The sequence below is a fragment of the Nicotiana tabacum genome, chromosome 20 (assembly GCF_000715075.1).
Source record: "Nicotiana tabacum cultivar K326 chromosome 20, ASM71507v2, whole genome shotgun sequence".
NCBI classification, from domain to species: Eukaryota; Viridiplantae; Streptophyta; class Magnoliopsida; order Solanales; family Solanaceae; genus Nicotiana; species Nicotiana tabacum.
Window position 1 is genome coordinate 130350452 of NC_134099.1, and position 24129 is coordinate 130374580.

Genomic DNA, 24129 nt, shown 5'->3' on the forward strand with positions numbered 1-24129 from the left:
TGATCACACAAACAGTGAATTTATACTAATTATAAAAGGGACTTCCAGTTCTATTATCACACACAAATTCCAGCGAGGACGTGCGGCCTGATCCAACAAAAATGTAAACTATGCACTGCCGAGGGTCGAATGGCACGAACCATAGATACATCTATTAACCTGCCGAGGCAAATGACCCAATCCCATGAGAGTAGTAGAAAGAATTACCCCGCTCGCGAAATATACTTGCGACGCGGTCAAATATAATTTATCAATAAATCATAACCTTTTCTTGATTCTTTTCAAAATAAAGACAATTCAACTTGAAGCTTTAAAATCCTTAAAAATCCTCAATTTAGTTCCATTTGATACAATTAACAAATGTAATCATCGGTGTCTATAAAGCATGGTGTAAACCTAAAACTATCCGAAATAAACAGGAATAGTAGCTACGTACAGACTCTCGTCACTTCGTGCGTATGTAATCCCCACAAATAATAACATATTTTAATTAAGTTCACCTATGAGGTAAATTCCCTCTTACAAGATTAGAAAAGAGACTTACTTCGTCTCAAAGCCTACTTCTGAATTCAAGAATACGCTCAAACCCTCAAATCGGAGCCGAACAATACAGGACTATTCAAATAGTGTAAAAACTAATCAATATATGTTCAAAAGTTTATATTCTAACTATTTAAGTGATTGCCCAACCCTAAATCTAAGGGTTCTAAAATTCACCCCCAAGCCCACGTGCTCGAATTTCGGAAATTTTTGAAGAAAGTTATTAGCCATAACCTTAGGAACATAAATATGTGATTTTCACTAGGTATCATAATTATTTTCGTGGTAAAATCTCATTTTTATCAAAACCCTAAGTTTTCACCTAAACCCATGATTTTCACTAATTTACATGTTATAATCTACCCATAAAATATGTATTTAACTCACATTGTGTAGAAATTACTTACCTCAAAGTGTTAGGTGAAATCCCCTTTCTTAGAGCTCCAAGAATCACCCCAAAATGAAAATAAATGAGCTCAAAAATGTCTAAGTCCCGTATTAAATGAAATTCTGCCTTCTGCGATTTTCGTACCTGTGGTGCCTTGACCGTATCTGCGGTGCTCTATCTGCTTCTGGGGAACTCTTTGAGTCCAGTGTGGGCTGCTTCTACGGGTGGTAGACCGCTTCTACGGCCATCGAGCCGCTTCTGCGCCCAGCGCTGCATCTGCGCCCTTCCCTTTCTCACCTGCGCATTCGTCGGTGCGCACAAATCTCCGCACCTACGGTCCCTTGCCAAATGCACCAGAACCACTTCTGTAGCCAATTCCTTGCACTTGCGAGCTCGCACCTGCGGGCTGCGGCTGGCCAAGCGCAGGTGCGATTATGACAGACCTGATGCTTCAGCTGTTGCTCCAAATTCTTAACTTGGTCCGAGCCTCGTCCGATTGGCACTCAGGGCCCCCGGGGCCCGCCCAAATATACCAACAAGTTTGGAATCATAAAACGGACTTGCTCGAACTCTTGGAATGCCCGACACAACATTAAAACTAAGAATCACACCCCAAAACTAATTTAATCAAATTTAGAACTTCAAGTTCTTCAATTTACTTCCAATGTGCCGAAACATACTTAAACTACTCGGAATGACACCAAATTTTGCATGCAAGTCCTAAATGTTATTTAAAAACAAAACTAACTACACCGGTTCAAACAAAACCCTTGGAAAAGAATCGCGGCCCAAAGAAAAACCAAGGGGGAATTAATACACTAACTACAAAAGAAAATCTTTTTTGTCTTTTTTTTCCCGACTTAATTCCCTCAAGAAGCCCGTCGAATGATATCCATCGTCGGGAAAGGATGAAAATTTTAAATTTTTTATGGACTTTCAATATTTTTCTATCAAACCACTAAAACTAACCAAAAAAACTAACCAACTTAATATACATACAACATACATACAAACATATCCCTCACTCTACACTTTAAGTTGTGGCATGTCCCCATGACACACAATTAAAAAACATAAGGTAGAGGAAACTTCCCTGAATCTCTAGTCGGGGTCTGAGTCAGAGTCGGGCTCCCTTCCACATGCCCGAACCAATGCACACATCCATGAAGACAGCTTCTTCTCAGCCTTTTTGGGTACACCTCACACTTTTATTTTTTGCTCGACGCAACCTTCTCTTTTGAGCTCTTCACTTTTCACTCAACACTTGTAGCTGGCTTCCCCTTTTTCTCCCCCATTTCTACATTAATCTCAAAAGTTACAGTCTCTTCACCCACTCTAAGCATAAGTTTTCTATCATGTATGTCTAATATTGTTCTACCTGTTGCTAAGAATGGTCTTCCTAAAATTAGAGGGACCTCCTTATTCTCCTCCATATTTACTATAATAAAATCCACATGAAACACAAACTTATCTACCCGTACTAAGACATCTTCCGCTATCTCCTCGGGTATTAAAGTCGTTTTATCTGCCAACTGCAAAGATATGGGCACCGACCTTATCTCTCCAATCTCATGTTCCAACTTCTTGTAAATAGACTAAGGCATTAAGTTAATTAAGGCAGCAGAATCACATAAAGATTTATCAAAATTAATAGAGCATAAAGAGCAGGGTATAAAAAACTCCATGGATCTCCACATTTTTGTGGGAGTTTATTCTGCAAGATAGCACTGCAATGCTCTGTGAGCTTGACCACTGATGTCTCCTCGATCTTCCTTTTCTTTGTAAGGATCTCCTTCAAGAATTTTGCATAAGATGGCATTTGGGAGAGCACCTCTGTGATTGGAAAATTTACATTAACTTGTCTCAATATATCTAGGAACCTCTCAAATTGTTTATCCAGCTTCTCTCTATTAAGCTTTTGGGGAAAAGGTAAAGCAGGCATGTACTTGCTCTCTTCATTAGATTCATCCCTTCTCAAAATTTCCTCCCTCTTCTTCTTGTCAGCTCCTTTATTTCTTTTCTTCTTTTTATCAACTTTATTTTTCAACTGCTCCCCAATTTCTTTTTTAGGCACACTCTCTTTTTGGACTGGAGTGGGCTCTTCCAACACGTGCCCGCTTCTCAGAGTTACAACATTTACAATTTCTTTGGGGTTCCTTTCAGTATCAGTTGGCAACGTACCTAGGATCCTCTCATACAATTTGGTAGCAGTTTGTTCCAGTTGCTTCTCCAAATTTCGCAACCCTGTGCCAAGTTTTTTGATAGCTGCACAATGAGCATTTAATATCTTGTCTGTCTTGACAATGAAGGACTTCAATTAGATCTTCTAACCCAGACTGAATTGGTTGTTGAGGCTGAAACTGCAGGGCCTCTATGGATTCACAAAACTAGGAGCTCCTTGAAATCTAGAGTTGTTTTGTTACCATGCATTTTCTGTACCCCACGTGAACTCCATGAAAAATCGAGGTGCTTCTGACCCATTGCATTGGAGTTGTAATTACCCACAACATTAACCTCCTCCATCGAAGCTTGACACTCATGAGTAGGGTGTCATCTTCCACATATGTCACATGCTGCATGAGGCTCATTATGTATTGAAGCTAAGTTTAGCTTCCTTATTTCTTTTGCCATGGCATCAAGCTGTACCTGCACAGATGTGTTAGCATCAACTTGGTGAACACCCGTTTTTCTTCTTCTTTCAGCAACTTTAGAGGGCCACTGATTAGCATCTTCAGACAACTCATCTATAATAGTGACTATCTCCTCTGGAGTCTTCTTCATCAATGGACCGCCCGATGTGTTGCTTAATGTCCTGCGAGAAGTAGGTGTCAATCCACCCCAAAAATCTTGGAGTTACATCTGGAGTTCTATTCCACTATGCTAACACTTAAGCATTATTTCTTTGAACCTCTCCCAAGCTTCAAACACAGTTTCAGTCTCATTTTGACAGAAGTTGTGGATTTCCCTTCTAAAATTGCCCGTTTTAGCTGAGGAGAAATATTTAGCAAGAAACTTTCTAGTCATCTCCTCCCATATTCTAATTGATCCCTGGAGCAAGCTTCTTAGCCAGTGTTTTTCATCATCTTTGAGAGTAAAGGGGAATGCCCTTAGATAAACTGCATCTTGTGACACATCATTATATTGAAAGGTGTTCATGATCTCCTATAAGTCTATCAGATGATTGTTTGGATATTCGTTCATTTTTCCTCTGAAGACACAACTATTTTGGAAGGTTTGGAGCAACCTTTGCTTCAACTCAAAATTATTGGCTACAACTGGAAGAGTCTCACACTGGATAAACCTTGGTTGTAAACCGGTCTAGCGTAATCACCAATTGGTCTCCTTTGGCCTGGGGCTATGTTTCCGAACTGGTCTAGAACCAAAGGCTGATTCTGAGCTAGTCTTCGAGATCTCTCCTCCTCACAAGCAATGTGTGCATCTTTGAGTGCTGCTTCTTCAGCATCTCTTGTAGCCTTGTCTCTGAGTTGGGCTTCCTCTCTCGCAACCAAAATTATCATCATCTCCCACCATCTTTTCTTTGGTTGAGGATTGCCCAACCGTCTCTGTATTCTCGGGAACATTTCTTTCCTTCCTCAATTGTCGCAAATGCTTCTCAAATTCTGGTTCGTATGGTAGCAATTCCTTCACAGAAGATTGGGTCATGCACTAATCTAACATGTAGCCTGCACACAGCCAAAGAAAACCCAAACGTAAAAAGAGAAAAAAAATAAAAAATAAAAAGACAAAATTCCTGAATTAACACTATAAAATATTTCAAACACTATTGATTGCCAATCTCCGGCAACAGCGTCAAAATTTGACGAGCTCAAAACACACACCTAAATATGCTTGCCAGTCAAAGATAGTACAGAAAATTATTGTATCCACATGGATTGGAGTTAAATAGTATTTTCGTAGTTTGTAGCTAGATTGTTATCCAAGATGATCAACGATTGAGATTTATATGATTAAGAACTAAAATTAACTAAGACTCTAGATCCAATTGACTAATGAAAATTGAACAAAAGTAAGCAAAGAAGATATCGGTGGGAGAAAATAGGGGTTGATTGGATTGGTGCAATATAATTGTCTGGGGTTTAACTCTAGTTAATTCACTTCTAATGTTCAAGTGAGTCTAGTAAATTCACTTAATTATTAGTTCAAACTTTTAATAAAAACTCCTCTCTCGATTAAGTCTCAACCTCACAATATGAACCAATTTACGCTCGGTGAAGATATGCATGAATTCATAGTGGATTGATCTTTAGGAGAACCTCTTTTGATTATCCACCTAACTAGGTCTAAACAAATAATTCAACTAGCCTCTTTCAATTACTAAGAAGAATCAATAAATTCAACCGACAAGATAATGCAAATACATCACAAGTTATGCCTCTCTCGATTACATAAACATGTGAATATATATGCAATAATTAAAACACCCCAAAATTCAATACATAAAAACTAGAGTTAATATCCACAAACAATCATCAAAACACTAAATACATCAATCCCTAAAGAGAACTACTCCATGGATATGGAGTAATTCATCAAAAATATAAAGAAAAGCATTAAACAATTCAGACTCTTGTCTTGAGTGAGGACTGAATGATGAATTCCTTTTGCTTTGTCTTCTCCACCTCCTCTCTAGCTTCCTTAGGTCTTAGATGTGTCAAAAGTCCAGAAAATACCATTTTTCCATGTATTTATACCAAGTAGGATAGGGCCTAGACGAAATTTCCTTTTCCTAACCGAAATAGGAAAAATTACAAACTTATTTCTTTTCATGCATCGCACTGTGCGTAGCATTAGTGCTTTTTTCTGACAGACCCCAAAAACCCAGTCTCTGAAGTTTGCTATTTTTTGACAGATTTTTACACTGATGTGTCGCATTATGTGTCGCCTAGTGCGCCGCACTATTTGGAATTTGGGAAAATGCAAAACATGAAAGTTGTATCTAATTGAATTATCTTTCCAAAAATATATTGTGGATCCCAAACGGAGTACTGAGCAAAATGTTATGTACATTTTACTGGACACCGCGCAATATGTCTGCTCGATTCTTCATTTCATTCCACTATCATCCGTTGATCCCTGAACTCGATCCCAACTTACTCCATGGGCTTATATTTAGACTTCAAAGCTTCAAAATAGCTTGAATTCATTCCATAACATCCACATAGATCGGAATCACTGCCTACAAGGCATAAAATACACAATTAGTGCAAAACACTAGCAATAAAAGTTCAAACACATTCAAAGTGCAATGAATTAGAGTGTAATAAGCGACTAAAATATGAGATTATAGCCTACTATCACTCTCCCCTTTTCCCCATTTCCTAAAATAACTCTTAAAAAAGGACACAAACTCAAAATTAGGAGCGGCGAGCGACCATAGGCTTTGACCGGAAATACGTCGCTAGAGAAGTATCCCTGGTGATGATCTTACTTCTCCATTATCTCTTTCATTTTTTCTCACTTCTCCACTCATCATCTCATCTTCTGCCACCTAAAATAACAAAGGAAACTCCAGGAAAGACCACCAGTAAACACATGAAAATCCTCATTTTTAAACATCATCATTAAACACTATTTTATTATTGTAATGTCACGACTCCAATTTCCTTCCATAGGATGTCGTGACAGCACCTAGTCTCTAAGACTAGGTAAGCCTAACAAGTATGCGGAATAACTGAAATATTAAGCTAAAACTCAAAACATCAATAACTGTAATAAATAAAATCTGCAACTCAAAGTGTAGATACAACTCCCAAAACCCGGTAGATATAAGTCACAAGCTTTAAAGAGAAATACTAAATATCTCTATACATTAGAGTCTAATGAGGATAAGGAAACAACATAATAAAGATAGAGGGGACTCTGAGGTTTGCTGACGTTGATAGATAAACGTTAAAGTCTCCACGCACGGACTAGCTCACTGATACTTAGGCTGGTAGGAGGTACCTAGATCTGCACAAAAAGATGTACAGAAACATAGTATGAGTATACCACAACGGTACCTAGTAAGTGCCGAACCTAACCTCGGTAGAGTAGTGATAAGATCAGGTCAGGGCCCTACTGGAAATAATAAGAAACAAAGTAGAAGATATAATAATATAATGAAATGAAAGAGAAGTGAAACAACGAGAATTTACGGAAGTCAATAACACGGAATAAAAGGAAGAAAAATATGAAAGGAAAGCAAAAATCTTACAAGTTAAGGAAAGACAACAACAACAACCAATACAGCAAATAGAGGGAACCAACAGGGGCACTCCCGAAGTACCGCTTCATAGTCTCAAAAGTAAATATCTCACAATCTTTCCTTATATCACCGGGGAAGGCCTTATAGTTTGTTTTAAAAATTATTTTACCGAAATAGCATCTCGCATTTAGCCAACATTATCACACCACATGACTTCTAGTAGTTCCCTTACTAGCCACGCGTATCAAGCCCACCTTATCTCACCGCATGCGTTTCAATACCCAGACCTTATACCACCGTATGTGTATCAATAATCACAACGACACGGTAGAAACCTCGTGCAAAAAATAACAACAGCAAGGAAGTGACCTCGTGCAACAACTAAACAGTCATCTCAACAATAATCACAGAAACCAAAACATAACAACTGAAATAATGATATTTCAACGATAGCAATTTCAAGTAAGGAATCCCACGGTTAAATAAGGAATATGGAATCAAGAAAGCAGGTAATTCAACTAAACATGTAGTACAAGTTGCAAATAAGAGATAAGACAAGTAGATAGGTAAAATTAGACTAGACATGATGACTATACATGCTAAAGTAACTTAGTTAAGGCATAAAAAACTATTTAGATAGAACCGAATTTTCTCTCGTGTACGCACTCGTCACCTCGCATACATGGCCTTTCCATATTGCAAATTACCAAAACAGTACCAATTCTAAGGAGATTTCCCCCACACAAGGTTAGACAAGTCGCTTACCTCAAACTTCGCTCAATCAATCAATAAGAAGGCCTTTCCCTCAATTTTACGGCTCCAAACGGCTCAAATTTAGTGAAAAATAATTAAATATTATAAATATAACTATAGGAAACTAATATAAATAATAAAAATATGTTTTTAGCAAGAATTGGAAAAATCGCCCCAAAAAGTCAAACCCGGGCCCACATCTCGGAATCGGGTAAAAATCACAAAATACGAACACCCATTCAACCACGAGTCCACCCATACAAAAATTACTCAATTCCAATAAAAAAACCTCGATCAAAACCTCAAAATTTGGCCTAAGAATTTTCCACCATTTCCCCCCAATTTATCAACCTAAATCCTTAATTATATGAAGAAATTAATGATAGATTAGTGAAAATTGATCAAAAACGAGTCAAGAATCCTTAACCAAATATTTCCTTTGAAAATTTCTCAAATTCTCGCCTCAATTCGAGCTCTTAAGGTCCCAAAATAAAAAATGAGAAAAAACCCTCGATTTTGAAATTTAAGTTCTGATGCCAAGTTATTATACTATGCGATCTCGGAATAATCCTCGCGATCGCGAAGAATAAAGCAAGGCTGCCTCCAAAAATAGCCTACGCGAACGCCGTTGACTACACGCAAACTAAGCCACGCTATCACAAACTAAGTCACGAGATCGTGAAGCACAACCGCGCGTGACCTGCTGCCCTCGAAACCTCTACGCAAACGCGACCTACACCATGCGTTCGCGACATGCTCTGAACCAACCTTCTGTGTTATCATCCAATTCTCTATGAACGCATAGAGTAAAACACAACCCAACCAAAAATCCCCTTTCGCGATTGCAGACCAACCCACGAGATCGCACTGAAGGAAATCAGACCTGAGAAAAACTAGCAACTTCAGCTATTCTTCAAGGTTCCGAAATGTGCCGAACATGACCCAAATGACACCCGAGGCCCCTAGGACCTCAACTAACTGTACCAACAAGTCCTAAAACATCATACGAACTTAGTCGAGTCTTCAAATTACATCAAACAATGCTAAAAACACGAGTTGCGCATCGATTCAAGCCTAATGAACTTTCAAACTTCTAACTTCTATATTTGATGCCGAAACCTATCAAATCATGTCCGATTGAACTCAAATTTTTCACACAAGTCCTAAATGACATTATGGACTTGTTCCAACTTTCGGAATCGAAATCCAAGCCCGATATGAAAAAGTTCACTCCCGGTCAAACTTTTCAAAAATCTTTTAACTTTCCACCCTTCGCCAATTAACGCAGAAATGACCTACGGACCTCCAAATCAACATCCGGAAATGCTCCTAAGACCAAAATCACCATATGGAGCTTATTGAGCCAACGAAACTCCATTCCGGAGTCGTCTTCATACAAGTCCAACTACGGTTAACTCCTATGACTTTTTAACTTTCAATTTTGGGACAATGTGTCCCATTCCACTACGAAACTCTCCCGAACCCGACACCAAGCACCCGAAAAGTCAAGCAACCAAAAAAAGAGATAGAGGGAGTGATAAATAGGGGATCGGGGCTAATACTCCCAAAACGACCGGTCGAATCATTATATCCTCCCCCTCTTAAAACAAATATTTATCCTCGAACGAGTATAGATACATACCTGAGGTGGTGAGAAGATGAGGATAACGGCTGCGCATATCATGCTCGGTCTTCCAAGTCGCCTCCTTGACTGGATGAACCCTTCACTAAACCTTTACTGAAGCGATGTTCTTTGACCTCAACTTTCGAACCTGTCTATCCAAAATAGTCACCGGTTCCTTAACATAAGATAGATCCTTGTCCAACTGGACTGAGCTGAATTCTAACACATGAGACGGATCGCCGTGATACTTTCGGAGCATGGACATATGGAACACTAGATGAACTGCAGAGAGGCTAGGTGGTAGTGCAAGTCTGTAAGCCACCTCTTCAACCCTCTCAAGAATCTCAAAAGGACCGATGTGCCTAGGGCTAAAATTGCCCTTCTTTCTGAACTTTATTACACCCTTCATGGGCGAAACCCGGAGCAAGACCTCCCCCCAACCATGAATGCAATGTCGCGAGCCTTCTGATCTGTATAACTCTTCTGTCTAGATTGGACCGTCCGAAGTCGATCCTGAATAATTTAACCTTTTCCAAAGCATCCTGAACCAAATCTATACCCAATAGCCTAGCCTCACTCGGCTCAAACCAACCCACCAGAAACCGGCACCGCCTACCATACAAAGTCTTATATGGTGCCATCTAAATGCTCAAATGATAACTGTTGTTGTAGGCAAACTTTTCAAGCGGCAAAAACTGATCCCAATAACCCCTAAAATCCATCACACACGCACGGAGCATATCCTCCAATATCTGAATTGTGCGCTCGAACTGTCCGTCCGTTTGAGGGTGAAATTCTGTACTCAACTCCACTCAAGTACCCAACCCATGTTGTATGACTCTCCAGAACCACGATGTAAACTGCGTATCCTGGTCAGAGATGATAGATACTGGCATGCCATGAAGCCTGACAATCTCGCGAATGTAAATCTAAGATAGCTGCTCTAAAGAATAAGTAGTCGCCACCGGAATGAAATGAGCTGATTTGACCAATCTATCCACAATCACCCATACTGTATTGAACTTCCTCCGAGTCTGTGGGAGCCCAAAACCAAAATCCATAGTGATCCACTCCCATTTACACTCTGGAATCTTTAACTTCTGAAGTAATCCATCCGGCTGCTGATTCTCATACTTTACCTGCTCAATATTTCGGCACTGAGTTACATACTCCACTATGTCCTTCTTCATCTGCCTCCACCTATAGTGCTGCCTCAAGTCTTGATACATCTTCGCGGCACCTGGATGAATGGAGTATCGCAAATTGTGAGCTTCCTAGAGAATTAACTCATGCAAGCCATCTACATTGGGCACACATAGCCTACCCTGCATCCGCAATACAACATCATCTCCAATGGTGACCTCCTTGGCATCGTCGTGCTGAACTGTGTCCTTGCGGACAAGCAGATGGGGGTCATCATACTGATGTTCTCTGATACGATCATAAAGAGAAGACTGAGAAATCACACAAGCCAAAACTCGGCTCGGCTCGGCTCGGAAACATCCAATCTGACAAACTTGTTGGCCAAGGCCTGAACATCCAAGGCTAAAGGCCTCTCTGCTATCGGTAAATATGCTACGCTGCCTAAATTCTCTGCCTTGCGACTCAAGGCATTGGCCACCACATTGACCTTCTCGGGACGATAAAAAATGGTGATGTCATACTTCTTAAGCAACTCCAACCATCTCCGCCGCCTCAAGTGAAGATCCTTCTATTTAAACAGATTTTGTAGACTCCGGTGATCGGTGTAGACCTCACAAGGGACACCATAAAAATAGTGCCACCAGATCTTCAAAGCATGAACAATAGCTGCTAACTCGAGGTCATGGACAGGATAGTTCTTCTCATGCACATTCAGTTGTCTAGATGCGTAGTCAATCACTCTACTGTCCTGCATCAACACCATGTCGAGACTAATGCGCGACGCATCATAATACACCGTATAGGACCCAAACCAGTAGGTAATACCAAAACTGGGTCTATACTCAAAGCAGTCTTGAGATTTTGAAAGCTCTCCTCACATTCTTCGGTCCACCTGAACGGAGCACCCTTCTGGGTTAGCCTGGTCATATGTGTTGCAATAGATAAGAAACCCTCTACAAACCGGTTGTAATACCCTGCCAAGACAAGAAATCTCCGGATCTTCATAGTTGAGGACGGTCTGGGCCAACTCTACACCGCTTCAATCTTCTTTGGATGTACCTCGATCCCCTCACTCGATACTATATGACCCAAAAATGCCACTGAATCTAGCCAGAATTCACACTTCAAAATTTTTGCATATAACTTCTTTTCTCTCAAGGTCTGAAGCACAATCCTCAGGTGCTGCTCATGATCCTCCCGGCTCTGGGAGTACACTAGAATGTCATCAATAAACACAATGACAAACGAGTCAAGATAGGGCTGAAATACATTGTTCATTAAGTGCATGAATGCTTCTGAGTTGTTGGTCAGCCCAAAAGACATCACGAGGAACTCGTAATGACCATACCGATTCCTGAAGGCAGTCTTTGGGATATCTGGCTCCCGAATCTTCAACTGATGATTGCATGAATGCAAGTCAATCTTAGAGAACATGCTGGAACCCTGAAGCTGATCAAATCGGTCATCGATACAAGGCAATGGATATATGTTTTTCACTGTAATCTTGTTCAGCTGCGATAATCAATATACATGTGCATAGATCTATCCTTCTTCTTTACAAATAAGACTGGAGCACCACAAGGCGACATACGGGGCCGAATGAATCCTTTGTCAAGCAACTCTTGCAACTGTTCCTTTAATTTTTTCAACTCTGCTAGGGTCATACGATAGGGTGGAATAGAAATGGGCTGAGTGCCCGTTAGCAAATCAATACCAAAGTCGATATCCATGTCGGGCGGCATGCCCGGAAGATCCACCGGAAAGACATCTGGATAATCCCTCACTACCGGAACTGACGTCACGATAGAAGTATCAACACTAACATCCCTCACATATACCAGATACGCATCACACCCTTCTCAACCATCCACCGAGACTTTAGAAATGAGACAACCCTGCTAGGGACATAATCTAAGGTACCTCTCCACCCTAACTATGGTAATCCTGGCATAGTCAGTGTCACGGTCTTGGCCAAACAAATATCAAAGTCTACCATACTGGGCAATAATAGATCAGCTCTGGTCTCAAAACCACTAAGAACAACCAAACATGACCGATACACATGGTCAACAACAATAGAGTTTCCCACGAGTGTAGCCACATGATAGGAGAACTCAAAGAATCACGGAATACACCTAAATACAGAGCAAAAGAAGATGACACATAGGGATAAGCGGATCTTGGATCAAATAAGACTGATGCATCTTTATGATAGACTGGAACAATACTTGTGATGACAGAGTCGGATGCAACTGCCTCTGTCGTAGCAGGAAAAGCATAGTATCTGGCCTGGCCTCCCCCTCTAAGGCGACCTCTACCTGCTCGACCTCCACCTCTAGCTGGCTGTGCAGGTGGGGTGGCAACTGGGGCGGCAACGATGGATTGAGAAGCCTAAGGACCAGATGGAATACGCGAAGCCTGAGTAGCCTGTGGAGGTGCTCCCCTCCTGAGTCTGGGGCAATCCCTCACCACGTAACGAGTGTCACCAAACTCAAAACAAGCTCTTGAAGGACGTGGCTGCTGGGGCTGGCTTTGGCCTGATCGGTTGGACTAACTGCTAAAAGCACCTCGTGTAGGAGGTGCACTAGATAATGGCGGTGCATAGTAGGGATCCTGAGGATTAGGGGTGGCGGGAATACCACTAGAAACTGGAAGTGCTGAATGAACAGGGCAACTCACATAGCCCCTACCATGACGAGCTGCAACTGGGGCATAGGTACCACTGTATGTGCCAGACTTTCGAGACCTCTTGGCCGCTCTCTCCTCCCTCTCCCGAGTCATCATACCCTCCAATATCGCAATCGCCACTACCTGCTGGTATACGATGTCCATCTCCAACTCTCGGGCCATGCTAAATCTGATACTGAAGTTGAGCCCCTCGATTAATCAACAAACTTAGTCTCGAACGGTAGCAACCCAGGGTGGTGCATGCCTAACCAAATAACTGAACTGGACCGCATACTCCGACACAGTCATAGAACCCTGGTAAAACTGCTCAAACTCTGCGTGGCATGCATCTCTAAGACTCTAGGGAACATTCTCCCTCAAGAATATATCCGAGAACCGAGTCCAAGTAAGTGAAGCTTCCTCAATTGGACTACCCAACTCATATTCTCACCACCACTGATAAGACACTCCTCTAAGCTAGAACTTAGTGAAAGAAACCCCACTAGACTCTGCAACACCCATAGTACGGAGGATACGATGACACTTCTCAATAAAACCTTGGGCATCCTCTGACGCCAAGCCATTGAAAATAGGAGGGTGGTACTTCCTGTACCTCTCGAGCCTGAGCTGCTCCTCCTCAGAAACTGCTGCCCTAGCCTCGGGCCGAACTGGGGCTACTGGTTGCACTGGTATGACTTCTGGAATCTGGTCGACTTGAACCCGCTGCTATAGGGTACGGGTGGCAGGAGTTTGTGCTTCTCCCTCGGGCTGAGATGTGACAGGAGCGAGTTGTATCAACCCTGCCTGAGCCAAAGTGCTGAACATGCTTAGAAAATTGGGCGAGAGTCTTCTGAAGGGCTGGTGTAGTAACAGGTGTCTCAGGTGCCTGTCCTACAACTAGAGCTATTAGTGGCTTCTTTGTATCAGCTCGTGCGGGTGCACTGGCTGCACCATGTGGACGTCCTCGGCCTCTACCTCAGCCTCGGCCTCTCATGGCTCTAGTAGGGGGCGCGGGTGTCTGGTCATCCGATTCAACTGTACGTGTCCTCACCATCTGGGAGAGAATGGAAAGACAGAAAATTTGGAATTCGAATTCAAAGATTTCACACGATAAGGAATCAAAGAAGTTAAGCTTTTCCTAAAAGTTTCATAGCTTCCCGAAGATAAGCACAAACGTCTCTGTACCGATCCGCATCATTCTGCTAAATCTGCTTGTGACTCATAACACCTATGAACCTAGAGTTTTGATACCAACTTGTCAAAACCCTAATTTCCCTCTGTAGGATGTTGTGGTGGCACTTAGTCTCTAAGACTAAGTAAGCCTAAAAAATATGCAGAATAACTAAAATATTAAGCTAAAACTCAAAACATCAACAACTGTAGTAAATAAAATCTGCAACTCAAAGTGTAGATACAACTCCCAGAACTCGGTAGATATAAGTCACAGGATCTAAAGAGAAACACTAATATCTCTATACATCAGAGTCTAATGAGGATAAGGAAACAACATAATAAATATAAAGGGGGACTCTGTGGTCTGCGGATGTTGGCAGATATACCTTGAAGTCTCCACGCACGGACTAGCTCATTGATACCTGCACTGGTCGGAGGTACCTGGATTTGCACAAAAAGATGTGCAGAAGCGTAGTATGAGTACACCACAACGGTACCCAGTAAGTGCCAAGCCTAACCTCGGTAGAGTAGTGACGAAGTCAGGTCAGGGCCCTACTGAAAATAATTAGAAACAAGGCAAGAAAATATAATAATATAATGAAATGATAGAGAAGTGAAACAACGAGAATTTACGGAAAGCAATAACTCGGAATCAAAGGAAGACAAATACAACATGAAAGAAAAGCAAAAATGTTACAAGTTAAGAAAAGACAAATAGAGGAAATCAACAACGGCATTCCCGAGGTACCGCCTCGTAGTCCCAAAAGTAAATATCTCACAATCTTTCCTTATATCACCGCCAGAGCCTTTATATTATATTTTGAAAATCATTTTCCCGAAATAGCATCCCGCGTTTTAGCCAACTTTATCACACCGCGTGACTTCTAGTAGTTTTCCTACTAGCCACGCATATCAAGCCCACCTTATCTCACCGCATGCGTTTCAACACCCAAACCTTATACCACCGTATGTATATCAATAATCACAACAACAAGGCAGAAACCTCATGCAAATAATAACAACCGCACGGCAGAAACATTGTGCAACAACCAAATAGTCATCTCAACAATAATCATGAAAACCAAAACATAACAACTCAACCAATGATATTTCAAGGATAGCAATTTCAAGTAAGGAATCCCACAGTTAAATAAGGAATATAGAATCAAGTAAGTAGGTAATTCAACTAAACATATAGTACAAGTTGCAAATAAGAGATAAGACAAGTAGACAGGTGAAATTAGACTAGACATGATGACTATACATGCTAAAGTAACTCAGTTAAGACATAAAAAGAAACTACTTAGCTAGAACCGGATTTTCAATATTTAGCTTGTGTATGCACTCGTCATCTCCCGTACACGGCCTTCACATATTGCAAATTACCAAAACAATACCAAATCTTAAGGGGATTTCTGTCACACAAGGTTAGACAAGTCACTTACCTCAAATCTCGCTCAATCAATCAATAAGAAGTCCTTTCTCTCAATTTTTCGACTTCGAACAGCTCAAATCTAACAAAAAACAATTAAATATTATAAATATCACTATAGGAAACTAACATAAATAATGAAATTATGTTTTTAGCAAAAATTGAAAAAATCGCTCCAAAAGGTCAATCCGGGCCCACATCTCTGAATCAGGTAAAAGTCACAAAATAAGAACATCCATTCAACCACGAGTCTACCCATACCAAAATTACTCAAATCCAATATAAAAACTTCAATTAAAACCTCAAAATTCGGCCTAAGAATTTTCCACCTTTTCCGCCCAATTTCTCAACCCAAATCCTTAATTAAATAAAGAAATTAATGATAGATTAGTGAAAATTAGTCAAAACGAGTCAAGAATCCTTACCCAAATATTTTATCTGAAAATCCCCCAAAATCTCGCCTCAATCTGAGCTCTCAAGGCCCAAAATGAAAAATGAGAGAAAATCCTCGATTTTGAAATTTAAGTTCTAAGGCTCAGTTATTACACTACGCGATCGCAGAATAATCCTTGCGATCGCGAAGAAGAAAGCAAGGCTGCACCCAAAAATAGACTACATGAACATGGTCTACATGCGAACGCGGACAAGGAGTGCCCAGACCTACGCTATCGCGAAGTACAACCGCGCGTGACTTGTTGCACCCAAAACCTCTACGTGAATGCGACCTACACCACGCGTTCGCGACACGCTGTGAACCAACCTTCCGCGTTCGTGTCCAATTCTCTCGGAATGCGCAGAGTAAAACACAGTCCACCCAAAAAAAACCTTCTCAATCGCGGACCAACCCACACGATCGCATTGAAGGAAACCAGACCTAAGAAAAACCAACAACTTCAGCTATTCTTCAAGGTTCCGAAATGTACCGAACATGACCCAAATCACACCCGAGGCCCCCGGGACCTTAAACAATTGTAGCAACAAATCCTATAACATCATACAACTTAGTCGGGTCTTCAAATCACATCAAACAATGCTAAAAATACGAGTTGCACATCGATTCAAGCCTAATGAACTTTCGAACTTCTAACTTCTATATTCGATGCCGAAACCTATCAAATCACGTCCATTTAACCTCAAATTTTACACATAAGTCTTAAATGACATTATGGACCTGTTCCAACTTTCGGAATCGAAATCCGACCCCGATATCAAAAAGTCCACTCCCCGTCAAACTTTCTAAAAATCTTCCAACTTTTTAACTTTTGCCAATTAACGTTGAAATGACCTACAGACCTCCAAATCAACATCCGGACATGCTCATAAGACCAAAATCACCATATGGAGCTATTGAAACCAACAAAACTTCGTTTTGGAGTCGTCTTCACGTAAGTCCAACTACGGTCAACTCCTTAACTTTTAATTTATGGACTATATGTCCCATGCCACTCCAAAACTCTCCCGAACCCGACACCAAGCACCCCGGAAAGTCAAGAAACCACAAAAAGAGATAGAGGGAGCGATAAACATGGGATCATGGCTAATACTCTCAAAATGACTGGTCGGGTCATTACATTTAAGCATACGATTTGAAAATGGAAGAAAGAGAGGAATTGATGGAAGAAAGAGAGAAATTGATGGAGGAGACAGACATATCCAGTTAATGGGTCGGATCCGTTTAATGATTTGAATTAAACCCAAAGTTGGTTTCTAGGGCAAGAGTGCTACGTGGCCTAGTAAAAAGATGTCAATGCATTAATTTGATGACCACTTGGTCTGCCATTAAACGTAGGAGTATTTTTATTAATAAAAATAATATAATAAGCATTTTTGGACTGATAGATAGACGTAATACATATTTTTGGACTGATAAATGGACGGCGGATTAAATAAACTATTTAGCAAACAATAGGGTAAGTTTAGGCTAATTTTCCGCTAAAAACAATATATTTTCAAAATAAAGACCAAAATTTGACTATTAATATGCTTTATCATTAGCTCTTGAAATTTTGCAAAAACTAAAAGTATACAGATAAGGGAAGTCACAATTGTACTATTCTTATTTGTAGCATATTCAAAAGACTCGAAAGTTATTGGCCATGCAAAATTAAGGTAACAAGTTGAACTCATAAAACTTATTATGCATGAGATTGTATTCTTCGATCTTCTCCCATAATTTTATCTTAATTCCAACTAATTTCCCTCTCCAATCATAAAGTGGCATCCCCAATGCGACGAATCAGTTATGGCAAAATGAGAATTAAGATAGAAAATAAGCAACATCTTTATTGTCCAACACAAGGCGAGATATCTGGAAGCTCAAGGCTCAAGTTGCCAATGCTCTGATCTTGAGCTTTCTTCTTTTCGCCATCTGTCAAATCGTCATAAAACAGGCTTACATGATGCATATACGTTATATTTCATTATATACACAAGTTAAAAATATAAATATAATAATTCTTAACGGGTTAATAGTTTATCCAATATGAAAATTGAGTAATCCGTCTCCGAACAACTAAATCATTAATTATAAAATTTCAGTTTGTTCACCAATCATTAATATGATAACCTGATATCAATAAGTCAATAAATAAATTTTGGAGTTCGATTATCGATTATGGTTCGATTTTGAATACCCCTAATTACTAAACTTACAATATTATAAAGAAAACGAAAAAGTGCTAAATATACCACTGTACTATGAGAAAAGGTTTAAATATATCTTTCGTTATACTTTGACTCCAAATATATCATTGTTGTAATACTATTGGTTCAAATATATATATCTCTCGTCTGTTATTTGTCCAAGTTGGATATCAAATCCTACGTGGCACTGACATTTGATGAAGGTGAATATCACGTGACATGCCACCTCAGCACCCCTAACCCATTTTACCCTTCCCTTTTTTTTATCATTAAATTTCCTTCTCCTCTACCACCATGAACAATATTGTATTTCAATATTGAAAGTAGCCAAGAATAACGTAACGCACTAAATTTTAATCTTCTTTTCTTTAACCTTTGTGCTTTCTCTTTTTTCAAGTAATGGCATTATCTTTATCATGAGAAACAAAAACAAAATCTCTAAAACAACTTGGCATGCAAATGCAACTAATCGAACACTGATACTGCAGAAAAGTTCCACAGAATATTTGGAACGGACAGTTTCTAATGACTTATTTTACAAGGCGTAGATGCTCAGCTTAAATATACTAAATTCGTTTCAATTTTATTCGAAAGAACCTCACATACTTTTCCTGCATGCATGTTGTACCTGTAAGATTTTGTGGGGTTCACAGCTGGGTTAGATAGAAAATTGGACGGATCATTTTCAGTCACTTGTGTGTAATGACTCAATAATATTAAAAGAAAAGCCCAATTTTTCCCATTATTAATAAATTAATTTACCTTATTAAAAACTGTGATTTTTTTTTTGTTGGTCTCATTTGTCCTGTGCTTGAGAAGTCGGTATGAAATTTGATCAACCTTTACACTTATGTTAGAAGCAGGAAACTAGCACCCAAGGGGAGAGAGGTAGTTGCCATGAGTTTCAACTGAAGCACAAGTTTCTTTCTTTCTTGATATGTTTCTGGCTTCGGAAGTTCTCAAATTTTCAGTCCCTTTAGTTGAAGTTATAGGTCTTAATGAAGTTGTATTAGTACATACACCTCTTTTTTGCCTTGTTGCTTTTCTAAAATTCTATATAAAAGACTAAACGTTGAAATTCAATATTGTTCTTGATGGCAGTTATGGTGGGTAGAGGGGAAGATAATTTTAGCGGTGAAAACAAACGAGAAATGAGGGGTAAAATGAATTAGGGGTCACATAAAATTTTACTGGTGAAAACAAGAGAGGTAAAATGGCCACCTATGGGTATATGTAAACCAATAGTATTACTGCAATGGCATATTTGAACCCAAAGTGTAACGAAGAGTATATTTAAACTTTTTTTATAATACAAGGATATATTTAATCTTTTTCATAAAAAAAAAAGTAAGTTACAATGTAAAATTATTATTAAAAAAATAAAATAAAATTATTTAATAATAAAGTGCTGACTACACAATTTAACATACAATACAAACAAGTAACAGCAATCTGTTAGAAAGATCTCAAATTCCCAATTCTTCAGAAACCCTCCGCTGAGACAGGTCGCCGCTATTCCGTCATCCAACACCGTCCGCAACATCTCCGGTGAGTCCCTTTCTACCGTCTCTTTTTCTCACTCTTTTAACCCGTCTCTATGTGGGGTTTCGACTGTTGTGGTTTCTAGTGGTGTCATGGTGTTGTATGAGGTACTGAGGTGCCTTAGTGGAGGTCAGGTGAGTCTTGGGAAGGTGGTTCGGCATGGGATTAGAGTGTATTTCTGTCGCGATCCATTTGGGTGTATACTACTTAATCTTTATAACCGTAGTTACATATTTCATCTCGATTTGCAGACTAGCTTTCCCTATTTCTGAGTGACACTGATGATTTTTGCAACTGCTGCGATTATTTTCTTGGACTTTTTGTTTTTTTCTTCTTCTTTTGATAATTTAGCTGATATGTTTGTCCATCTTGTACTGTGTTTCCACTAGAATGTGTTGATTTGCAGAAACTTTGTATGTGTGTCTGTATAAAAGTTATAATCTTTACCCGGTTATTTTTGTCAGCAGTAGTATTTTACATTGTCATTGCTATCAAACTCGTCAAATCTAGTTTACCTTATTGAAAAAACGTCACATCTAATTAACAAGAAGCACATGATGTTTACAGAGATTGCGAGATCAGGTCCTGATTCAGTAACTCCATAATATTCTCTAGAGAAACTAGTTAAAATGATTACTTACAACCTGCAAAATAATTGACTTGTAGCAGATAGCATTTACATAGCTCTTTTCCATATAGCTAGTGTCAAATACCAGTAGTGAATGCTCCTAGAAATTTTAATGGCCAAGATTGATCTCTTCTCCTCCACCCATGTAGCATTCTTTTTCTCTCCCCAAACAAAGAATAGTCGCACAGATCCCAACTTAATGAAAAGCTTTCCCTGCTTAATCTTTCACTCCTAATTCGAAACAGATTCACTAGAAAATTCCAAATCTGTTATCCTTTCTTTGAACTCAACACGTTTTTGAAATGGGTAAACAAAGCTTGTGGAAAATAAAAGTGAATGAAAACTTTACATATCAGTAGTGTAGCAGAGAAGAAAAGATTTTGTGCTCATCTTCCCGTAACTCTTTTCCTCTACAACATTTGCTCCATACTGTCATGAACATTTCCAAGAGGTTGTTTTAAAGGGAATAAGGAGTTTGGAATTTGGAAACGAAAAGAAGCAAAAGGATTGGGTATGTTTCAACTAAATTGCTCTCTGGAAAAAGCAAAATGAATTCCTATTTCAAGCTAGAGACTGAAATGGAACAACGTACAGTTTGTTCGCTGAACAAGTGAGCATATGTTTGGTTTTCTGTATATGTCTTTGTTTTGGGAGTGAAAAAGAGTGTTACATGGTTGGAGGAGATATGCAATCTGGCCATTAAAATTTTGTAGGGACACATGGCTTATATGAAGATGGGTATTGAGCATTACTGGAGCATTCACTAGTGGAGGGGATCCAGACCCGTCAAATACCACTTGGATCGCTTTCTTAGTGAATGTTTACTCTGAAGGGTTTGATTTACTTGACTTTGATCCAAATTAGTTGAATAGCTTTTCCTTTTTCCCAGATATCATTAAATCCTTAGGATGGAAAAGAAGAAAGTCATGTATGCCCTTTTATCTACTCATATACCCATCCAATCTTAATGGTTTGAAATCTCAACTTTTAGGGTCTGTTTGGTTACAGGGTTAGGGGGTTATCCTAGTATAAAATTTGGAAATAAGTTTGTATAGTATTTGGTTGTGGCCTATGGGAATTAGGTAAATCAGGATAAAATATATATCAAAATCATTGGATTATCTATCTCATATAAAATGTGAGATTATCCATCCTGGTTATAATCCCACGATTATAATCTTGGGATACCCTAATTTGAGCCAAATGACTCCTTAAATTTCTTCTCCTCTCCCCTTTATCCCTTCTTGTTATTTTCTTTGGTTTCATAGGATATTACTTACTGAATTGAGAAAGTAGATAGTGTTTGCACAATCATATTGTTGCTGACGACAAACATGCGAAGCTGGAGTAGATTGAGTACGTAGCTGGTGTCCGATGCTAGAACAAGACAGAGTCATATCATGAGGAGTTAATAAAAGAATAAATAACTGCAACTTATCCTGGTTGATCTCTTGTTTCAGAAATCCATTCGTGACCACTCTTATCATGGAGGTACATAATAAGTTTATCATAGCTTAGAAATAACTATTAAAGAAAATAATCTATATTGAACTTAAAAATAATTGGTTTTCATGGTCTTAAACCCACCATTTATGAGCAAAAATTAATTGTCCCTTCTATAAAAGTTGTTCAGACCTTTTTATGGCAAACTTGTCCTTCTCATCTAAAGATATTTTGGGGCAAAAAGATGCCAAGTTTTTTATATTTTTTATTTTCATTCTTCTTTCTCGAAAGGTTCATTGTATTATTAGTTAGCACCTAGAGAGTATTGGTATACAAAATCGCAACAGTTAGTTACAAGCTTGCTCCCTTCCTGCTGCTTTCTACTGTGATTCCCTTGTTATAAACCCATCTTATCTTGTCCTGTTGTTACCCATATAACTGCAAAAAGGTAATAAATGGAACAATACCTCTCTTAATGTGAAATGAAACATTACTTTCAAACAGTTTAAGTACTTTCCGACAAGCTTAAGCGGAGCATCAAAACTTTGGAGAAAACGACACTGGCTAGGAGGAGATTTACAAATTGACCAACAACAACAGCAAACCAGTGTAACTCCCACTTACAAGTGGGGTCTGGGAGGGTAGTGTGTATGCAGACCTTACCCCTACCTTTAAGAAGGAGACTAATTGACCAACGATGTTAATAGTGTCTCCAAATATTTTTTACTCATTCTCTGGACATCAAGGGTTCTTTCTTTACCCTAACTTCTCTGATGATATCGTTGCATTTTCAGTATGACTACGGAGCATTTGGTTCAATTATAAGTAAAGCTTGTTGAGCCTAGCTAAAATGAATTCGCCTTGGTCTATGAAAGTGAATGATGAAAGCGAGTCTTAATGATCTTTGAGTTGTAAATCCAGTACTTAGACTCTTTTCTTGCTTGATTTGTACTTAGCTCTATGACTTGAAGCTATCTCATAAAAATGTGGCTTTTGTACTCTCTTTAGCTATCTGCTATAATTAGTAGTAATAATTACCTTTAGAATGACAGACAAGATTTCATTTCTTGAAGATGAGAAGTACTCCCTGAATGTTGAGCTCTATCTGAGATATTTTGATATTTCAGTTAACCTCCTTGTTGATACTTCGTTGATGTCTTTGTTTCCTCGAAAGCAGAAATGGTGATTCCTCCGCCAATTAGACCAGACAGAGTGACGAAGTATCTCAAACCGTATGTGCTGAGGATGCACTTCACAAACAAGTATGTAAACGCTCATGTAGTTCACACACCAACTGCAACAGTGGCTACTTCAGCAAGCACACAAGAGAAAGGCTTAAGGCTTGCCATGGTAGAAGCAAAAGAAAATACTAGAGATGTTGCTGCAGCTGCAAAAATAGGTAAGTTATTGGGAGAGCGCTTGCATGCTAAAGGTATTCCTGCCATATCTGTTTTCTTTAAGAGAGAGCAAAGATACCACGGAAAGGTAAAAGCAGTTATTGATTCAGTGAAAGAAGCAGGCATAGAATTGGTTTGATTTGGAGTGCACGACCATTTTCTCGTTTCATGGCCTGCCGGATTTCCTCCACAAGGCAACGGATTTATATGTCTTTTGGCTTTGCAAAACCATTTTCCAGTTAAATGCTATTTGGACAATTTCTCGTCTCGCTTGCAACTGGAGCAATTTGTGGTTTGCAATGTATAAGATGTCACATTTGGCATTTCCTGTGTTCTGAATCTTATTCCAAGAACATGGTCAGCCTCCTTGTCCTCCTCCCCCACCATCCTACATCCGTCACATGACTATTCACCAGTCTAACCTCTCTATAACAACATCGTCATATAGCAGTCATTTACTATAAAAGCCAAGCTTTCTCTGTAACTAATTTTCATGATATGTTAAAATATATGTTCTATATAACAGCACTTCGCTATAACATTAAAAAAAT

General features: G+C 39.3%; 1 protein-coding gene across 1 annotated transcript; it reads left to right on the top strand.

Annotated features, from left to right (window-relative positions):
- Window positions 1-19982: 19982 nt before the first annotated feature.
- On the top strand, window positions 19983-23898 carry LOC107795346 (uncharacterized). Its single transcript, XM_016617967.2, has 2 exons — window positions 19983-20116; window positions 23359-23898. Exon 2 carries the CDS (start codon window positions 23361-23363, stop codon window positions 23715-23717), a length of 357 nt encoding a protein of 118 aa, XP_016473453.1. The 5' UTR covers window positions 19983-20116; window positions 23359-23360; the 3' UTR covers window positions 23718-23898.
- The last annotated feature ends 231 nt before the right edge of the window (window positions 23899-24129 follow it).

Excerpts from the sequence above, each read along its gene's own strand:
- LOC107795346 (XM_016617967.2), top strand. The coding sequence starts at position 23,361 with ATGGTGATTCCTCCGCCAATTAGACCAGACAGAGTGACGAAGTATCTC.